This window comes from Saccopteryx bilineata, chromosome 5 (genome assembly GCF_036850765.1).
Source record: "Saccopteryx bilineata isolate mSacBil1 chromosome 5, mSacBil1_pri_phased_curated, whole genome shotgun sequence".
Lineage (NCBI taxonomy): Eukaryota > Metazoa > Chordata > Mammalia > Chiroptera > Emballonuridae > Saccopteryx > Saccopteryx bilineata.
In genome coordinates this window covers 212,393,477-212,415,456 of record NC_089494.1, presented here as the reverse complement: position 1 = coordinate 212,415,456, position 21,980 = coordinate 212,393,477, and the positions used below count along the sequence as shown (strand labels likewise).

The following is a 21,980-nucleotide window of genomic DNA, read 5'->3' as shown; positions in this document are numbered from 1 at the left end:
CTCAAGGGTTTTTTTTCTTGCATTTCTGTCAAGTCTAAAATGTCAGGTTTTTGTACTTTGACGAAGGAAATTACAAATGCCTGAAAATATAATACAGTATTTAAATGGAAAATCTGCTTTAGCTTTTCTTACCTTTGGCGGGGTAAAGAATTTTAATAGCTGGGTATATAAGCATAAAAGAGGTGAATTATAAGCTTGTTAAATTAATCGAATTGCCTCTTTTACCATGTCTGCTGTGGGGTTTACGCAGTGTTAATTGTCCTCCTGTTAATCCAGCTCTGTTGTCCCAGAGTGAAGGGAATTGATGAGGATATGTGCATTGTGTAATGTCTGATCACAGTTTGACTAGCACAGTCTGGAAGTGGGTTGTGCAGGATGAGAGCGAGCAGCCTAGCTGCTCTCCCTGCATCAGCAGCATCTATAAAGCATCCTGGGAATTGCTCACCCTCTGTTCAGAGCAGCTGGTCACATGAGCCTGAATTTTCAGTTCAGTTCATTAGTCAGCCATTTTGGTCAACACCCTGCTTACTGCGCACAACCAATCCTATCAGAACTCAGGATCCCGGCTCATCTGAGCGCTCCTGGAAGTGATTTCTGCAGTTCAGGATTTTTTTAAAGCTAAATTGAAAATATTGGTTTGGTTTTTGTTCTTTTTTTTTTTTTTTTTTTGTATTTTTTTTTTCTGCACAAAGAAGGAGGGTTTTTCACTTATTCATGCATAGGCCAGTTTTGGGTTTTTTTAAGCCACCTAAGACAGCATCTGCTGTGCAGGATTTAAAGCCTCTAGCTCAGCTGAAGAAGGGTAGAGAAGGGAAGATAAAAGGAGAGAAGCTGGGAGAAGACAAGCATCATTTGATTTTGCTATGTGGTAGGAATCATCTATGAGAAGAGATAATATAGAATTGTTTTTCGTGAACAGTTGGTTCTTCAACCATAAGATTTTTTTCTTGTGTATGTTTTTCCTTAGCCTTATGCACCCGTTTTCTTGAGAGCTTTGTTCCACAGCTTTGGATTTGGGTGTTGTGGTTTTTTGGGTTTTTTTTTTTTTGGTGAAGTGGTTTTATTTATTTTTGGGGGTGTGTGTGAGAGTGTGTGTGTGTGAGAGAGTGTGTGTGTGAGTGTGTGTGTGTGTGAGAGAGAGAGAGAGTGTGTGTGTGTGTGTGTGTGTGTGTGTGTGTGTGTTGTGGTCCCAGCTGAGTCATCATGTCTGCTCTGACGCCTCCAACCGATATGCCAACCCCCACCACTGACAAGATCACACAGGCTGCCATGGAGACCATCTACCTTTGCAAATTCCGAGTGTCTATGGATGGAGAATGGCTCTGCCTGAGAGAGCTGGATGACATCTCACTTACGCCTGACCCAGAGCCTACCCATGAAGGTATGGTCAGACCCCAGCCCCTAGAATCCCCTAGACTCTCAGCAGCATCCTCATTGTTACAGCAGGCGGGGAGGGTCAGGGTCAGCTAGGAACAGCCCACACTCGAAACTGTTAACAACCCTGGAAACCTTTCTTCACTGCCTACTACCCAGCCCCCCTCCTTCCCTCACTGAAAGACATCATTTCTCCCTGCCCCCCTCAGGTATCCCTTCAGAAGATGCTAGAACCATGTAGAGTTCTTTGTCTTGAAGCTTCTGAAGAGAATATTTGAGGTCACTTATCACATCTGACCCTAACTGATCATGAAAAAGCTGTTAATTCTGATTATATACTAAACTATTACAGAAATCGCAGTGACTTTTAATTAAATGAGTTAAGACGGCATGATAATAATTGTACATGGTACAGTTGAAACACACTAGGGATATCCTATCAAGAAATAATATAATCTTAAAAAGGCTATGATATCTAGAAAAATATTTGATCAAACATCCCTTTTTAATTACATAGATTATTAGGTTAGATGGAAGAGCAGTTTTATACTGTGCTCATTTAATGAATAAGGACTCTTAAAAAAGCATAATGCCTGAGAAGGTTAAACATGATTAATAAAGTAATCCCTACCCATGGAATCTGTTGGCCATTGCCTTTTGTAAGTTATTTGTGGTAACTGATGACCCATTTGAAATTTCCACTGTCAGTGCCTTTGAAACCTTTGTGGTCTCTTGACTTTCTCCCAGAACCTTTTCTAAATTGTGAGAGGTTTTCAGCTTCTACCTTCTACCCCTTAATTCTCATAACTCGATACCATCAGGAAGAGAATTAATTTGTTCTAACCTCTTAGCTAGTGTTTATTCTGTACCATTAAAATCGTAAAGACAGAAATGCTCACATATGATGAGAACACCTTCCCGATGTGTAGGCATATCATCTACAAGACGGGGCAGAAGGTGAATTGCACAGAGCAGATGGCATTAGGAAGAGGCGGCTGATTCCTTGACCTTGACTTGCAATCTTACCATGACTCAGATTCCCCCTATTGTGTCTGATAAGCATTTTATTTTCCCAGTTAGACTTAGCCTGTTAGTATTAGACATGACCCAGTTAGTATTAGGGTTGGCATCACAGAACACAGAACAGTCATTTGGGATGTGTCTTTGAGGGCAATGTTTAAGTAGTTTTTAAGACCCTCTGCATCTTTGAATGATTGGTTTGTCAGTTGGACGTTTCCTTTGGCTCTGAGTTTCAGAATGGGCACAGCATTAGAAGACATCAGCTGGAATTCCATGGAATGAACGACAAGTACTGTTTAAAACAACCTTTCGGGATGAAAAAAATACATTTTTAGCAGGCTACCAAGAAATCTTTTAGCAAATGCCTCAATTTGTGTATTTTGTCTTAAAAATATTCCCACCCATTTTGAAAGTCATGCAATATGAAATATTCCCTTAATTGTAAAATCCAGGGTATCAGTGTCTCAAAAATAGTTTTGAATAGTTTTAGTACTTTGAGTGTGTATATATATATATATATATATATATATATATATATATATATATATATATTGAGCAAGATTCCTGAGTGAGCGAAAGTGAGCTATTTGGTTCATGCAAGCATCTATAGCGAAGAAATCTGTGACAGAATGTGTATGAGGGCTGCAGCCTGAACTGTAAGTGGCACCCCCTTTGATTAAGGAAAACAGACAGATGGGAAGTTCCTAACCCCTAAAATCAGCTATAGAGGGTGTGGCGGAAAATAGAGAAATGCTGATAATGAATTTTGGAATTCTGCCTTAAATTTGGCAAGAGAGGCAAGAATGTCAAATGGGTAGAAATGGAAACAATAGAAGAAGGTCCAGGCCCAGGAAAGCATCTGTAGGTTTAGTGAGCTTGGAAACCAGGTGGAACCTTACAGGCCTTTTATTTCCTCGCTCCACTGGCTAACTGGATGTATCAACAGTTATTTGGATCCAAAAAATAGCTGCTATAATATTGTGACCATTGTTAGGTTTAATTGAGCTGTCAGCATTTAAGTGGTGGTCACTAGGCCAGTGATAATATAAATCTCACCTTGTTGACAAAGTGGAGCACTTGGTACCTGGACACACAGGAGTATTCATAGAATACTTCCAGGCTGATCATAGAAGACATCTGACCACACAAGTCCTGCAGTGGGGCCCCTGACTCCCACAAAAGAAAGTGGGCAGAAAGCATAATGCATTTTCTTAAAACGATAGCCTTGGCAATAGGAGCTTTGTGATTTCTAGCTTTTCCTGAAAACAGAGTTCATACTCTTCACTGTGCAGTGTAGGCCTCTTTGAACCTAGAGTTTCTGCCTGGCTTAACTCTTATTTAATACATGGGAATAAAAACGTTCACTTCTTTTTTTTTTTTTAGGTGAGAGGTGGGGAGATAGCCAAACCTCCACATGCACCCTGACCGGGATCCACCCGGCAACCCCAACTGGGGATGATTCTCGAGTACTGAGCTATTTTTAGTGCCTGAGATTGATGTGCTCCAACGAAGCTATTCTCAGTGCCCAGGGCTGATGCTCGAACCAATTGAGCCACTGGCTGCGGGAGGAGAAGGAGGAGAGAGGGAGAGAGATGAGGGAGGGAGAAGCATATGGTCACATCATCCTGTGTGCCCTGACCAGGAGTCAAACTGGGATGTCCATATGCCAGGCCGATACCACTGAGCCACCTGCCAGGACCCACTTTGTTATTATTATTTTAATACTTATTGGTGCAAGGATGTTATCTCTATTTTTTTTTATCTTTTTTAGAGGGGTGGGGAAACAGGAAGGGAGAGAGATGAGAGCATCAATTCATAGTTGCAGCACCTTAGTTGTTCATTGATTGCTTTCTCATATGTGCCTTGACCAGGGGGCTCCAGCCAAGCCAGTGACCTTGGGTTTCAAGCCGCTGAACACATGCTCAAGCAGGCGACCTCGTGGTTTTGAACCTGGGTCTTCAGCATCCCAATCCAATGCTCTATTCATTGTACCACCACTTGGTCAGGCCTCTTTCTTTTTTTTTTTAAATACATATAAAAATTTTTTAAAACAGGAGCAAATCTACATATCTTTAATTGTATATAGGTTTGCCCTAAAGACAAAAGCCTAGGATTGATTCCACAGGAGAGGAGAAGGTTCAGGAAAGGCTTCATCCAGTAAATGAGGCTTGGGCTGGACCTTGTCTGATAACTAGTGATCACCAAGCAGATAGAGCGAGTACAGGTCAAACAGTGCCTAGTGATCTGGCTGAGCTGGGGAGCGGCAAGTAGTCAGGAGTGGTACCTACCTGATAGTAAGTTAAAAGGATTAAGTGAGATAATTCATGTAATGCATTCTATAAAATCAATTATTTGTGTAATAGTTATTCATGGAACAGGAGTTTGAACTGCAACTGTTTAATCTAGCTTCCTAAATGTATTGCCACATTAATGTATGTTTCTGTTTTTATATCTAACCTTCTGAAACAGTCTTAAAGTGAATATTAGTAGCTTAAATTCATGTTTTATCATTGTCCTTTCTAAGATTTCTATATACAAGAAAATAGTTGGCTAAAAATAAAACTCAGTTATCAAGGAATGATTATTTTTCTATTAACCTTCTTTTAAAGATGAGGAATCTGATTTTGAGAGGTGATGCAAGATGATCAGTGTAATACAGTAAAAGATACCATTTGGTTACAAAGACAGCTATAAGCATTGAAGTTACCTTTGTGACTTAGAAGACTTACTGCTCCAGATACAGATAATAGACAGACTGTGAAGAAATGATGTATTGGACAGACACATTGAGAAGAGAGCCTTTGCTCATGGCTTTGACTTGAGGGTTACTGTGGGGACTTGTATGTGATGGCTGACTTCACTCATGTTGTTATGGCATAACCCTGCAGTTTCCCCCTGGTATTTGCATTTTCTTTTAGTGTTCACTTAGGTATGTGGCATTTATACTGTAATATGTAAAGAGAGAGCTTTATGTGAAACATCTGTGAGTATAATAATAATATACCTCACTACACACAAGGAATGTGTTTTGATCCGTCAGTTGATCAGAAACATTTGTTGGGCTTCCTTTGATGCAAAGTCCAGTTCTAGGGACTAAGAAAGACAGCCATTGCCCTCTGAGTTCACTGTCAAGGTGAACAAATCGGAGGTGAAACAAAGATGTCAGCTACAGTAAAACAAGTGTGAACTCGTAGTTGCCAAAGGACAACACTGTCTCCTAGGAACTGGGACATGGAATCCAAAGCCATACAGTGCTTAGAATGACTACATTTCCCTAAGGACAGTACCTGTGCAGATTTGGCATCAGGGTTTTTCCATTCAATAGGGAATACCTACTGATAGGATAATAAGCAAAGAAAAATCCCCTGAAGATGAAATGGAAAGTGTTTGTTATTCAGTGACTGTGGGAAGTGTTTGCTGCTGAGGTTACTCCAATGACATTTACCAGGGTACTTTTACTCACTAATGTCACTGTGTACTAGTATAACCCCATCCTGCATAGGAGCTGCATGTGTTTTTTTGTGTTTTCTGTTTGTTTGTTTGTTTGTTGTTTTCTTTACAGAGACAGAGAAAGTCAGAGAGAGGGATAGATAGGGACAGACAGACAGGAACGGAGAGAGGTGAGAAGCATCAATCATCAGTTTTTCGTTGCAACACCTTAGTTGTCCATTGATTGCTTTCTCATATGTGCCTTGACCATGGGCCTTCAGCAGACCGAGTGTCCCGTTGCTCGAGCCAGCGACCTTGGGTCCAAGCTGGTGAGCTTTGCTTAAACCAGATGAGCCCGCGCTCAAGCTGGCGACCTCGGGGTCTTGAACCTGGGTCCTTCCGCATCCCAGTCCGACACTCTATTCACTGCGCCACCGCCTGGTCAGGCAGGAGCTGCATATGTTTTAATGAAAAACATGTACATCCTAGTGGGCATTTTGGTAGGTGAAGCCAAATGGTGTTTACCAAGAAACTTCATAGCATGAATTCACTGCAGTCGGTTGCAGGTTTTTAATCCTGGGATCCGTGATCTTAAAAACTATATACAAGGCCCTGGCCAGTTGGCTCAGCGGTAGAGCGTCGGCCTAGCGTGCGGAGGACCCGGGTTCGATTCCCGGCCAGGGCACACAGGAGAAGCACCCATTTGCTTCTCCACCCCTCCGCCGCGCTTTCCTCTCTGGTCTCTCTCTTCCCCTCCCGCAGCCAAGGCTCCATTGGAGCAAAGATGGCACGGGCGCTGGGGATGGCTTTGTGGCCTCTGCCCCAGGCGCTAGAGTGGCTCTGGTCGCAACATGGCGACGTCCAGGATGGGCAGAGCATCGCCCCCTGGTGGGCAGAGCGTCGCCCCTGGTGGGCGTGCCGGGTGGATCCCGGTCGGGCGCATGCGGGAGTCTGTCTGACTGTCTCTCCCTGTTTCCAGCTTCAGAAAAAAAAACAAAAAAAAACAAAAAAAACTATATACAAAATCTTATATCTGCTTTTTTTTTTTCTGGGGGAATAATCCTCGGTGTTCGTTAGAACCCCCAAGAAAAAAAAAATGATGCTTAAAAGCATACAGTTTTTAACATAAGATCAAACTCCCAGCCCTTCATCCAACGTACATTTAAGTATCCTACTCATAATTGATGCCCCACACTATGCTAGCTCCTAAGGTACATACAGCACAGTGAGCAAGCTGAGTTCTCTGTGTGTGCCACTTACAGTTTAGTGGCATTCACACATTTTCTGCCACAAATTTTCCTGTAAATTCAAACAGCACTGTTAGAAATGTTTACATGAACCAAACAGCTCACATTTATTCATTCATAGGAATCTTGCTCAAAAAGCAAATAACACATTCAAAATACTAAAATTGTTCAGAACTATTTTTGAGACAGTGATACACCACTGGACTTTATAATTAAGGGAATATTTCCCATTGCACGACTTTTAAAATGGATGGGAATACTTTTTTAAAAAACAAAATATGCAAATTGAGGCATTTGCTAAAAGACTTCATGGTAGCCTTCTAAAAATGTATTTTTCCCCTGAAGGCTGTTTTGAACGGCACTGTCATTGTATGGAATTCCAGCTGATGTTTTCCAACACATGTACACGTTCTGAAACTTAGAGCCAAAGGAAACATCTAGCTGACAAATCAATTGTGCAGAGAGGCAGAGGGTCTTAACTAATAAGTGGGGGTGGGGTACTTCCAACAAATACAAGGGCAGTCCTTGCAGTGCAATGCTACAGAACCGAAGATCTGATGTTAGGGAGTTCCAGGGAAGATTTCCAGTGAAGTAATATTTGAGCTCTGACCTAAAAGGTGTGCAGGATTTATCTGATCACTAACTGGAGATGGTGGGGTGAGGAGGTGGGCAGACAGTACTTGCAGAGGCAGAGAGACCCAAATGCCACAACTGAAAGATTTTAAGTACATATTTTCAGCTCCTTTCCAAAGTTTCTTTCCATTAAATTTTCACTTCTTTGATCAAAAATATTAATAAAGCTACATACTCAACTAGGAACAAAATATAGGGTTAGTAAATTTTTCTCTTCTAGGTATGCATAATGTTAATTTTTTAACATTAGAATCTGAAGTGTTTTAACAATGAGTAAGTTCACTATGTGCGTGCATTTATTTCTGTACTTTAATAAAATATAGGTATAGTAAATCATATAAGACCTAATAAGAATCATTTCTCCCAATAAGTAGAAAAAAGAAAACTATTACTCTTAATATTGAATAGCAGTAATGTAAATTTGTGATTAGACTTCCTATTTTCATTTCTTTCTGTGTGAACCTTTCCTTTTTGATGATGAGCATGTAATGCTCAAATTGGAGGGGGAGGGGAGTGACGAGGGACAAATACACAGTGATGGAAAATGATTTGACTTTGGGTGATGGGCACACAACACAATCAGCAGTTCAAATGCTGTAGAAATGTTTACCTGAAACCTATGTACTCTTATTGATCAATGTCACCTCATTAAATTTAAGTTCTAAATAAATAAATATCTTGTTCCTCATAAAAAAAAATCATTCAATAAAAGAAAATAATAAGCATGTAATGCTCAAATTGACATTTGAAGATATATAGTAAGTGGTAGAGCCAGATTCAGTGACCATAAGTCCAACAATAAACCTCAGTATAATAAGGAATGTCTCCTAGCCTTGGTGACATGTCTCCAGCAGTTTTGTACACAGTTGAGCACAGCAGTGGCCAGTGAGCATCCAGATGACACCCAAAGCATGCTATTTGGGGCCTGCTTGGTGATTTTCATCAATTAATTGGAAATGTTTGCTTTTTTTATTTTTATTTTATTTATTTATTTATTTTTTTTACAGAGACAGTAAGTCAGAGAGAGGGATAGACAAGGACAGACAAGAATGAAGAGAGATGAGAAGCATCAATCATTAGTTCTTCATTGCGCGTTGCAACACCTTAGTTGTTCATTGATTGCTTTCTCATATGAGCCTTGACCGTGGGCCTTCAGCAGACCAAGTAATCTTTTGCTGGAGCCAGCGACCTTGGGTCCAAGCTGGTGGGCTTTTGCTCAAACCAGATGAGCCCGCGCTCAAGCTGGCGACCTCGGGGTCTCGAACCTGGGTTCTCTGCATCCCAGTCTGACTCTATCCACTGCGCCACCGCCTGGTCAGGCGGAAATGTTTGCTTTTTATGCAGTGTTCTCTTTTCCTCTTTCCACTCTCAAAGTGTCTAAAAATATTTACATGTGCAGAGGCTGCCAAGTGGCAAAAATGGCACACTACTGAAATGATAGCACCTTTATATGCTAAATTTAACATGTTTCTCAAGCAGACATTCAGAATGATGTGAAAAGCTGTTTGGGGTAGCAGTAATGCTCATGGTTGTGGATTGTTTGAGATAGTAATGGAATTGAATTCTTGCTCTTTAGCCAAGCATTCCCATGCCCTTCTTTGGGTACTCATGCTTACCCAAAGGTTTTCAAAGTCTATTTCATTATTTACCTGTTCCAGCAGCTGTTCATTCTGTACTTCACCATAACCCTGACTATTCTTATTACACTGTTCCCTCTTGAGACTCTTCAAGCTAACATTAAATCAGGAAAGGGAAGGAACTCTTGATTCCAGTCATCCATAAGGCCTTCTCTAACGATCCACCGCCCTCATCTCCCGAATCATTGAGAACTGCATCACTTGATTCAGTGCACTTGGAATCTTCTCCAGTGACATTTATTTCTTCTCGGGGAGTCCTCTTCAGAAGGCCCCACAGCACTGTGCACTGTTTATGGTAGATGTCCAACACACTTCAGGTGAACTCAGTGCCCCTCAACCCCAGAAAATAATTCATTTAAAAAAAATTATTGGAACACCTTCCCTCTGTTGCACACAATTTGTTTTCTAGGTTTTTAAATTTTTCTATCCTTTTTATCATTTATTTCATATTCCAGATGCACTATATCTTGTTTAGAAAATAGCAGTTTAGTGTAATATCATTTATTGTTGTTTAGAATATCCGTGAATAATAATTAGTGCTGAAGGAAGTATGAGCAGACGCGGGCAGGGACTCTCCAAGTAGAGCACACACTGGTACGGCCATTTTGGAAACCACTTTATCAGTGCGAATCAAGAACCTTGAAAAAAGTAATTCCCGGTGATTATACCAGACATCCACCCTAAGGAAATAATCAGACCAATAGCGAAAAAGTTTAAGTATGTGTATTTATCATAGTATTATGATGTGTTGTAGCAGAATCTTAAAAGCAATTCAAATAGCTTAACAGGGAAATTGTTCAGTAAAGTGTAGAACATTTATATAACAAGCACTAAAATGTTGAGGAAGAATATTTAATGGCATAGTATATTGTTTAGGATATAATAAGTTGTAAAAGCTGTTTCCCAAGTTATATGTGTACTATGATCATAATCTGTTGTAAATGTAGGTACGCAGATACACAAGTAAAGGGAAATGTAACAAAAATGTAAAACGATATTTCTGGACAGGAATTACTGGTGATTTTTATGATAGTCTTTATATATACTTCTTCATGTCTTTCAAATATTCTACAAGAGCATACATTAATATAATCAGAAAGAAATGCAGTTTTTTAAAAGAAAAAGAACTTCATGGAAACGATAGGTGTGCACTCATCATCCATCCGACTCACTGAGTAACTCTGTGACAGTTTCACACAGCCATGAACAGAAACAGTTGCTTAAAAGAGGAGCTACTGCTCTGGACTCGGTTTCCAGCATAGTTTTATATACTTCTAGTAGACGTTGAGCTCTCCAGGGTCACGGGCCTGTTTCCTTACGGCCACGCTTTGTTTTCAGAGCTGTCCAAGTGCCGTGTGCAGTGTGCATGGCGACCCACAGTGTCTACACTTACATGCAGTTGATGCAGCATTGATTCCTTTCCTGAGAGTTCAGGAAACAAGACCTGAGTCATTAGGGATCTTTTTTTTTTTTCTTCACAGTATCATGTTGTCCTTTGCTTTCGATACGGCACATCTCTCCTTTTGTCATCTGCCCTTGGTGAGGTTGCTGGACTATTTGTTGCCACAGCCCATTTAGCCTCAAATTTACGTTGTCAGGCTCTCCGAGTTGTGCTTGTGTGTGCACAAGGCAGTTTTTATGAACTTGTCAAAGCTTTTAATACCATCTCAGATGCCTGCTGAGCAAAGTTCTCTGGACCAGGTTCATCTTGTTGCTCTGCTCTGAGATAGCCTAGCTAGGACCCTTTCAAGGTCAGTTTTACCCATCTGCCTCTGAGATTTTATGAAATCCTTAAAACTGGTAGAGAAATATTAGTAGAGTGGCTTTTTTTTCCCTAGTTCATGCTTAAACCCCAGGAGAGCTGTGTGATGCCTCTGAGCTGACCTCATATAACATGCTCTCCCTAAAATCAGCTTTCTCCTTCCCGTTCCAGACCTACTCTCCATTTCTCCCCAACTCCTTACTGCTCCTGCGCTAGTGTCCACTGCAGTGCGGTGTCAGTAATCACAGGGCCTTACTGTCTTTCCTCTCTGTTGGTGAGCCTTTTCTGGCCCTTCTTAGACTGGAGCTTTGACTTAGATCTTTAATTTGGCCCTTTCTTCATGGAGTTCGCTTTAACTCATCTTGGGTAATTGGTGCCCAACACTAGAAAGTCTTTTGTCCTAACCTAATCATGGACTTAATTATTATTTTCCAGAGGTAAATGCTGTACCAGATTAGATAACTACTCAGATTGAAATTCAAGTTGTCGCACCGTGAGCCTGGGCGCCTACGAGACCTAGCTCTGGGAAGAGAAACGCTGGCATTGGAGAGCACCCACAGTATTCTCCGCTCTTCAGTTGTGGTTCTGAATAGTTTGGTTTTTTCGTAGTGTCTCTTTTTAGAGGGAGGTGAAGAGTGTAACGGGGCACAGTTTTCCACTGTGGTTCCTCCAACCCCTTTCCAATCTATTGTAACTGCTACAAAGTTGCTTTGGAGAACAGGGAAGTAAATACTAAAACCTGTTCCCTTGCGATTTTTGCTATTTGAACTTTTCTAGAGAACTCTAGAAGGATTTGATGAGCTAGAAGCAAAAATATGGTGAAACAGTGAATGTTGCCAAGTGGCCCCTAAGTAATTATTTGTCATCATAATTAAATATCTTCCAAATGTATATGTCAGTGTGTTGACAATAATTATGTTCTTTTAAAAATATATATTTAGTATTGTTATATATGTATTTTAATGAAAATAACCTTATTTTTCAAGTTATTAGGAAAAATTGTGAGCTTTAAAAAAATACAGAAAAGTACAAAATATAAAATAGTATATAATTCATCTGAACTTCTAACACCTATATATAACCCCAATAAGATTTAGTAACCAGATTCTTCTTTTTAAAATGTATACACACCAAGTTTACTTATATAATTTTATACATGTAAAATCATACCACACCTGTATTATGTGACCTGCCTTTTTCCCTCTGCTGTGTCTTTCCACATCAGGAAGTAGAAAGCTGCATCACCTTGCTTATTGTCTTCAGTTATTTGGATGTGGCGTAATGTCTTTAATTCCCTTACTACAGACATTTAGGTTGGTTCTAATTTTGGCTAACACAGGCAGATTGGTGTACATCATTGTATTTATAGCTTGGACACTTTACCATTTTCATTTTCAGAAGTGGAATTTCTGGGTCAAATAGTAATGTATTTTATTTTTATTTATTTTTAAACTGAATTTATTGGGGTTACACTGGTCAACAATTATACAGGTTTCAGGTGCCCAGTTCTCCAGCATGTCTCTGTGTACCATATTGTGTGTTTACCCCCCAAGTCAAGTCTTTGTCCACCACCATTTATCACCCCCATACTCTCCTACGGCCTCTCCAACCCTGCAGTCACCACACTGTTGTCTGTGTCCATGGGGCATTCATATATATATATATATATATATATATGCCATATATATATCATAAATATATTTATAGCTACGTAATTCAGTTTTCTTATAATTTCCAAGCTGCCATAAACATTTTTTTTTTTTTTTGTATTTTTCTGAAGCTAGAAACGGGAGAGACAGTCAGACAGACTCCCACATGCGCCCGACCGGGATCCACCCGGCATGCCCACCAGGGGGCGACACTCTGCCCACCAGGGGGCGATGCTCTGCCCCTCCGGGGCGTCGCTCTGTTGCGACCAGAGCCACTCTAGCGCCTGGGGCAGAGACCAAGGAGCCATCCCCAGCACCCGGGCCATCTTTACTCCAATAGAGCCTCGGCTGCGGGAGGGGAAGAGAGAGACAGAGAGGAAGGAGAGGGGGAGGGGTGGAGAAGCAGATGGGCGCTTCTCCTGTGTGCCCTGGCCAGGAATCGAACCCAGGACTTCCACACGCCAGGCCGATGCTCTACCACTGAGCCAACCAGCCAGGGACCCATAAACATTTTTTTTAAATTTACACATAAGCAACTCTTTTGCAACTTATGTTTCTCTTTCGCTGCTGCACTGACTTGTGGTTTCTCACACTGTGGTAAAATCTGAACTTTCCAAAGGAAATGGTGGTGGTTTCTAGGACAGTTGATTGAGCAACTGTAAACTGCTTTTTTTTTTTTTCTTGAAGCTAGTGACAATGTCCAAAGTAGAAGAGAATGAGTTTCACTGTTAATGTACAATGAGAATTTCACACTTCACTTAGATTGCTAGAATTTGCTTTCTGAGATAGACTGCTCAGGTTTTTTTTCTCCTGGAACTGTAAAACTTAGGGTGTGTATTGGAAGTACTGCATCTCACCCGAGAATCCCCCAGGTCTCGTCCTGCGGGCAGCAGCTCCACAGTTGAGGTGTATCAGAGACGTTATCTCTGCCATCGCAGCCATGCAGGTGAAATGGCACAGGGTCTCCCGAAGGCCCCTTTTCCTTCCCCCGTCACTCCCCATCGGGTCCTGTCTTCCCTAGCTTTCCGATACCACCTTGCCTATTATCTGACTTTAGGAATCTATTTTATCTTTCCTCATCTCTCTAATACCAATCCTGTTTGATCTTGTGTCAAAATTACTTAGTTCTCCTAAGGACAATGTCTGTGGACATTTCATCTTTCTAACTTCTGTACAAACTAACTGTACTGACTACCTCCCTAAAGTCCTTTGCTCACCACAGGTGCCCAGTAAATATTAAATGGCTCAAGGGTTGATAACTGCATTGAAAAAACCTACAGTTCTCTTCCTGTGTCTTCCTCCTTTACTCTCACACAGAACACTTCACTTCTGACACTCTTATTACCAAATGAGGGGCCCGGGGTTGTTCCAACACCAAGTAATTCTGCAGCACCAGCTGGGTGTTCTATAATTTAACTCCATTCTGATTACCTGCAGATAGCATGAGATCCCACAGTAAAGGATTCAGTTCCTTGAGCCCCCCCCCCACTTCAAGTACCAATCAAAAGTAGTAGGTCCCCAAGGTCGCTCACAACTTTTGTCCTACTTTTCCACAAATCAGAGCTTCTCGTGACATCCTCCCCCTTGAATTTAATTATTTGCTAGAACAGCTCACAGAACGCTGAGTAATGTTTACATTTGCCAGGTGGTTAAAGGATGTGGTAAAGAATACAGATGAACAGCCTGATGGAGACATACATAGGGCGAGGTCTCGGTGGTCCCAAGTGCAGGAGCTTCTGTCCCTGTGGAACTAGGATAAGTCACTCTCCCAGTGCGTGTGTGTACTCACATACCTGAACGTCTGGGAACGTCCCACTACTGAAATTTTATAGAGGTTTTCTCATGTAGGCGTGATCAATTACAAACTCCATTTTCAGCCCCCACCCCTTTTTAGAGAAAGGAGAGCATGGCTGAAAATCCCAAGCCTCTAATTATGGCTTGGACTTTGGGGGGACTAGCCCCATCCAGGACGCATTCAGGAGCACGTGCAGTGTTGCCCCATTCGAACAAAATGCTCTTTTGTGCTCTTATCACTTAGGAATTTACAAGAGTTTCAAGAGCCTTCAGGGACTGGAGATGAAAAGCAAATACATATTTGATATTAGAAATCAAATATCAATTAAGGAAGCAGATAAACAGAAAAAAGGGGAAATTATACCATGCAAACACTAACATGGTTTAGCTATATTAATATAAAAAAAGAAATCAAATATCAGAATAACTTAATGTTACTTTTTCCAGTAACATTATTACTACTATTTATTATTAATATACTACTATTATTAATATACTACTATTATGCTATTATATAATACTACTATTAATATACTATATTATTTTTTGTTTGTTTGCTTATCTTTTTGTTTTTACTATACCATGGGAAGAAGATAGACCTTGGACTAATTATTATTTTATTAGAACAGGACCTCTAGGCACTTTTTTAATAGCTTGACAGTACCTTTGTTAATTTTTATCATGTTGCCAAGCTAATTATATTACTGTTTGTTTAACAGTACCTCAGCTATTAAATTTCTCATTTGATTTACTTATGTTGACTTATATTTTTCTCTGTGTTCAATATTTAGTTTTGTTTTGTTAATCCCATTTTCTCTGTTTTTCTGTGAATAATTGTGGCAAATAGAGGAACCCAGTTTGCACCCAAATCCAAATTCAGGCCACACATTGGTGTCTTCTAAATGGTAAAGTTGACATTGAGTAACTGATGTGTCAAGTACTTTAATTTGTTAGCTTTCACGAAGTCCTTCAAAGAGTTAAGTATTTGTCACCTGTCGTTGGGGCTTTAGGACGACTTTCCCTCAAGAAAGTAATAAACTCTACCAGGTGGTGGCGCAGTAGATGGAGCATCGGACTGGGACGCGGAGGACCCAGGTTTGAACCCCCCAGGTCACCAGCTTGAGCATGGGCTCACCAGCTTAAGTGCAGGGTTGCTAGCTTGAGTGTGGGATTGTAGACATGACTCCATGGTTGCTGGTTCATGCCCAAAGGTCGCAGGATTGAAGCCCAAAGTTGCTGGCTTGAGCCCAAAGTTGCTGGCTTGAGCAAGGGGTCACTCACTCTGCTATAGCCCCCTCTCCCTCCCTCCTCCCCATCAAGGCACATACAAGAAAACAATCAATGGACAACTAAGGTGCTTCAACAAAGAATTGATGCTTCTCGTCTCTCTCTCTTCCTGTCTGTCCATCCCTATCTGTCCCTCTCTCTGACTTTCTCTCTGTCTCTGTCTCTGTCAAAAGAAAAAAAAGCATCACTCTAAATAAAAAACACCTAGCTTCAAGACAACAATGTAACTTGGTTACATTTTCTTAAACTTGACTGTAACCCTGTTGTATGCAGTAAAAAAAAGCTCCTGTAGAAAGAATATATCAAGAAGCAGAAAGATCTCCAACCAGTAGATACATAAACAACAGAGAGGCACTTTGAGCCCATTCAAATGAGGCTTCTCAGGGGGAAGGAGCTTCAGCCAGTTCCCTCATCCAGAGAAAAAAGAAGTAACTGCCTTGTTAGAGCAGTGGCCCCACCAACCCAGGTCTGTTTCGTAAAAGCCGGGGCCCCTTCTACAGGACCACACTGCTATTGTCTTTGAGCCACCATATACATACTGTAAGAACAAATACTTTGAAGTACAACCTAATTAAATATTTCCAGAGCTACTTCAGTTAGTCTGCTGATTTATTCCTTCTTAAACCCGAAACAGAGTGAAAGCCAAGAAAAGAGTGGAGTGAACCTCAAGCTATGGTTCCTAATTTGGGATCATTACACAGTTCCAGTCTTGTCCCTTATCTCTTGACTTTAAAAAAATATCTTTGTTCATATGCATCTTTAAAATAAGATTATAGTCTGTTAGGTGCATCATTTTTGACTATTTAATCCACGTATTTGGAGTGGAGAGGTGCTCCTGGTGTTCGAGTACCAGTCTCCTGGCACCATGCGCGGTGACAGTCCGTGTGGCATTGCTAAGCTGTGCACTCCTTTTCTTGTGAGTCATTGTGTTTAATGAGAACTGAGGCTCTTTAGCCAGAGTAACTGGCTATTTGTTAGTAAGTAAAGCTTACTATTTGTTTTACCATTTATAAATCTGGCACAATTCTAATTGGTACAACTATGAATTACACATTTTCTCTAATGAAATTTTAATCTAGTCCTATCTTCTGTGTCAACTAACAAGCCTTTAGATTACTCCTCTCTGCAATTCATGAGTATCATAATGATACAAATTAAAGTTAGTATGATGATAATAATAAAAAAAAGACAAAGCATGCCCAAGGCAATGAAGTATTATCCCTAGAAAGATGAAATGTTCTGGGAAAGAGACAAGAGTTGTCCATGCTGCCCAGCCACCTCTTTGATTCATGTATTATATGCTTTAGTTGTTGCTGTTTTAATAATTTGAAGACATTCCAGAGGGCACAATTTAAAAATATATATATATAAATCCTTCAGCATGGTGTTCATTCTTTATTACAACAAAATCCTGAGCATGCCAAGGTCAAATGGAGAACAGCTTTAAAAGGAAAAGACACACCTTTTACCTTCCATGGGAGGGGGAGGCTTTTAAATTGATTCCATTGCTCTGACACATAAACTTTATGTTTAAAAACAAAATCTGGTTGGAAAAGAACAGTCCTCTACGTGGGACTTTTCTTTTTTCCTCTATGGGGAAAGTCGGCGAGACCCCTTGTACTTACCACCACTACCTGGAGGCTCCCTTCCCAGAGCTCTGCGCAGATCGTGGAGGCTCTTTATATTTTGCTTTAATAACATACACTTTTATTACATTAGGTGAGAAATAGGTTTCTATTTCGAGAAAATTAAGAGTAAACCAGAAATATTCACTGCACTGACTTTTACAAGGTCACATAAGTCTGTAGAGCAAACTGATGTGATGGTTAAAAGAGTACATTCTTGTGAATTAATAGCGCTACATATAAATCTGTAGAACATTGTCAGAGGGATGTACTTTAAAATTATATATATGAATATATCTATATGTAATGTACTTTTTATTATTTTGCGAGAGAGACAGACTGAGAGGGACAGATACAGACAAGACAGGAAGAGAGAGAGATGAGAAGCATCAATTCTTCGTTGCAGCTCCTTAGTTGTTCAATGAGTGCTTTCTCCTATGTGCCTTGACCTGGGGGCTACAACAGAGCAAGTGACACCTTGCTCAAGCCAGAGACCTAGGACTTCAAACCAGCGCCCTTTGAACTCAAGTCAGTAACCCCATGCCCAAGCCAGTGATCCTACACTCAAGCTGGTGGCCTTGGGGTTCAAACCTGGGTCCTTTGTGTCCCAGTCTCTATCCGCTGTGCCACCACCTGGTCAGGCTATGAGGCTATGAAATGTACTTTAACACTAATTTACTGTAAAATAACAGTAGCTAACCCTTATATTGCACTTTCTCTGTATGAGACTTTTTCTCAAGATTTTATTTATTGATTTTAGCGGAGAGAGAGAGAGAGAGAGAGAGAGAGACAAAGGTGGGTGGGGAGTGGGAAACATCAACTCATAGTAGCTTCTCTCCCGTGGCCTTGACCAGGCAAGCCCAGGGTTTTGAACCGGCGACGTGAGCGTTCCAGTTCGATGCTTTATCCACTGCTCTACCACAGGTCAGGCGAGACACTTTCTAAGTGTTTTACACATACAGATTCACAATTGCAAAATCCAAAAATGCTCTGAAAACCAAAAGCATTTTTCATAAATTTGCCTGAACTCATTTAATGCTACAAATGACCTGAATTTACTTGAGGCTATTTATCGTTTTTATTTATCCTGTTTAATTTGAATATTCATTATTACCTGCAGAAATATTCATGGGCTTGATTGTGAAGTGCTGCCCAGGCCTTGACAGTTCTGCATTTTTCCTAGTTTCAGGGTATACTATTTCACCTTTCTAAAATTAAAAATACATGTATATTCTGAATTTCAAAATAACATTTAACCAGGAAATACTCAGCTACAGGGTTTGGGACCTATGTTGACTCTTTTCCTCCTCTGAATAGTGCTGTAGGATAGGTACTGTTCTTTTCTCTGTGTTGGAGGTGAGGAAACTGGCTACTGGCTGAGGAAAAGCGGTGAAGTACCAGGACCAAGGTCACACAGCCAGGAGGCATGGGGCTGGGATGCGAGCCCAGGTGTCTGGCTCTGAAGTCTGTTCTCTGAACCGTTGTGCTCTCCCGCCTCTGTTTATAAAATGACTGACTTGGGATGTTGATGGAAGTTAGGAATTAAACCCGAGTTTTCTGTGCTGTGTTCCTGTACTTGCTTTGCTAAGTCATTAATTTCTAGAATTTTGAATTGGGAGACAATGCAAGTGTAATACTGCATGGATTTTTATATTACCTGCTCTCAGCATCTGACGTAACCAATAGTCGACATATCTTTAGTTTCCAAAAAGTTCCACTTTAATCACATATCACATCATTAGATCCTCATCTGCTTCCCTGTTTTTTGGATTTAAATTTAAACTTTATATATTTGTATCTTTTCTTGTGCTTTTTTAGTGAGAAAGAAAGGGAGAGAGATGAGCATCAATTCAACTTGTAGTTGCAGCACTTTAGTTGTTTGTTGATTGCTTCTCATCTGCACCATGATGGCACAAGGCAGGGCTGTCCTCCAGCACAGCCATTACCCCTTGCTCACGTCAGTGACCCCACACTCAAGCTGGTGAGCCTGCGCTCAAGCCAGCGACCTCAGGGTTTCTAACCTGAGTCCTCAATGTCCCAGGTCGATGCTCTATCCACTCTGCCACCACCAGTTGGGCTTTTTTAAAACTTTTGTAGGATAACACTAGAATGTATGCTTACAGTCCACTTGTTTAATAAACTATTGAGAGAGTAAGGCAAATGAAAATTCTTTTTGTGGATGATGATTCCAAATTACTGCTTCAGAACCTATGCTGGCTTCTGTGATAAATCTTTCAAGAAGAAAGTCTTATTGTGGACAGCGTGTTTGTCCATTTTCTCACTTTTGTTATGCTTCATCTTATGATAATTTATGTTTATTGTCTGTGTATTTACACATTATGAAATTCACATGATCTAGTGAGCTTAAATATGAATATTGCAGTTGTGTGCAATAATACTGGTAGTTTCAGATTTATTAAAGGATAAAGCTAATCAATTTTTAAATTTTTTCCTATAAGTTCTCAGATTTTATTTCAGAAAAGATAATGATCTTACAGGTTTAAGACACAAATATCTATTACACTGGGGAACAGAATATTTGTTGCATCCACAAAAACACTTGTTCTTACCTAATTCGAGTGTGCTGATCTCAAATCTGACATTAGTTTTTCTCTGTAAGCTACAGGTTTTTTGCAATTTAAGATTTTAGGTTTTCATCTTATTGTAAAATTTTCAACATTTAGTTTAACATAATGAAGTAGAATGTCTTCTTGGGCATCATCTTTGTGAAAATATAATCATTTGTATAATGCAGTAAATACACTAATACACTAAAAGATATAATTGCATCAGAATTGGTCTACAATTTCAAAATAGAACATATTAAAACACTTATTTTAATCATAAAATTTGCGCAAAACTTATTTAACTTCTATTCAGGCAAAAATTTGCGTTTGTAGCTCTTGCGTTTGTGTACTTGTTGAGGACAATCTCATTTGATACTCCAGCAGTAGTCTGCTCATCACTAACAGCTCCAAGATTTTCGGGAAACTTATCAAGGTGACTGTTCAGAAAATGAATCTTAACGCTCATGTTACATCCAATGTTGCAGAAAGCAAACAACATCCTTTGAACCAGAAGTTCATAGTTTTATGCTTTTTTGTTGCCAAGGAAGTTTTTTGTAACTGCCACAAAAGACTGCCATGCTGCTTTCTCCTCCTTATTCATCTTCCTGGCAAATTCTTCATCACATATGAGGGTTCGAATTTGAGGTCCATCAAATATACCTGCTTTTATCTTCTCAAAAGACAAAGCAGGAAAAGCAGAAAAAAATGTTGAAAGCATTCATTTTCTCTATTCAAAGCCTGAACAAACTGCTTCATTAAGCCAAGTGTGATGTGAAGTGGAGGAAAAATGATCCTGTCTCACCTGACCAGGTGATGGCGCAGTGGATAGAGCGTCGGACTGGGATGTGGAGGACCCAGCTGGTTTGGCAAAGTTCACAGCTTGGACCCAAGGTCGCTGGCTCGAGCAAGGGGTTACTCAGTCTGCTGTAGCCCCACAGTCAAGGCACATCTGAGAAAGCAATCAATGAACAACTAAGGTGTCACAACGAAAAACTAACGATTGATGCTTCTCATCTCTCTTCGTTCCTGTCTGTCTGTCCCAATCTATCCCTCTCTGACTCTCTCTCTGTCTCTGAAAAAAAGTGATCCTGTGTCAATTAACTACAGGTTAATTTACAATATGTTGCGTCCCTATTTCCAGAGTTTCATGTTTCGGCCACTCCTTCTGTGTCCAGTGTTTCTCCCGAGCTCGGCTGTCCCACAAACACAGAAAGCAAGGATACTTTGTGAAACCTCTCTGTTGTCCTAGCAGGAAATTTACCATTTTAAGATCCACACAAACGATCCAGTTATGCTCCTCATACTTCAGAAAGTCAAGGACAATTTTTATGTCATTCTTACTAAGTCATTTAATTCGGGTTGGCTAAACTGCTGAGGGGTTAATGACTGCTTGGCATCAGAAGAAGACCCTTCAGATTCTACAACCATTTCCTCATGCATCTTATCAAACTACAATTGATCACCATGTTCACTTTCTTCGTCCTTAGAACAAATTAAACCATTGAAAACAGGAACCGGGAGTGCCTCAGAGTGTGGGATAAGTTGTATTGCTGAAGGAATATTAGTATATGCGATCATATGCCGTTTTTTCTTGTCGATGCCCTTTGTATGGATCCGATAGAAATATCAGTCACTGCTGTGGTCCTTAGGTTCACATCAAACCATGGGAATACCAAAAGGCATTTCTTTGCGTTTTCCTTTTGTCCAGTCATGAAGCATTTCCTCACAATTATGACACACAATATGAGGAGCCCAGTTCTTGTCTTGATCGCCAAGGGGAACTTGAAAATAGGCAATATATGCACGTGTCACAAATGATGAAATATTGCACCTTTGACGTTGAAGTGTGTAACAGCCACATATATAACAGAAGGTGTCAGGACTATTCTTACATTTATGCCTACTCGAAGAAGCCATGATTCAGTCTTATAATAAGAGGGTGTTTTTATCAGATAA

General features: G+C 40.4%; 1 protein-coding gene across 14 annotated transcripts in view; it reads left to right on the top strand.

The window, feature by feature from the left end:
- The window catches only part of RUFY3 (RUN and FYVE domain containing 3), a 96,395-nt gene that overhangs the window by 14,586 nt on the left and 59,829 nt on the right, over positions 1-21,980 (top strand). For 2 of the 14 annotated variants that reach the window (XM_066232498.1, XM_066232503.1), the window contains exon 1: positions 456-1,381. The exons of 10 other annotated variants lie outside the window; for them this stretch is intronic. In XM_066232498.1, the coding sequence (XP_066088595.1) occupies positions 1,204-1,381 (178 nt within the window). In that variant the 5' untranslated portion in view covers positions 456-1,203. Of the gene's footprint in view, positions 1-453; positions 1,382-21,980 lie in introns of those variants that run through there. 2 more of the 14 variants (XM_066232496.1, XM_066232505.1) reach the window with 2 other exon arrangements.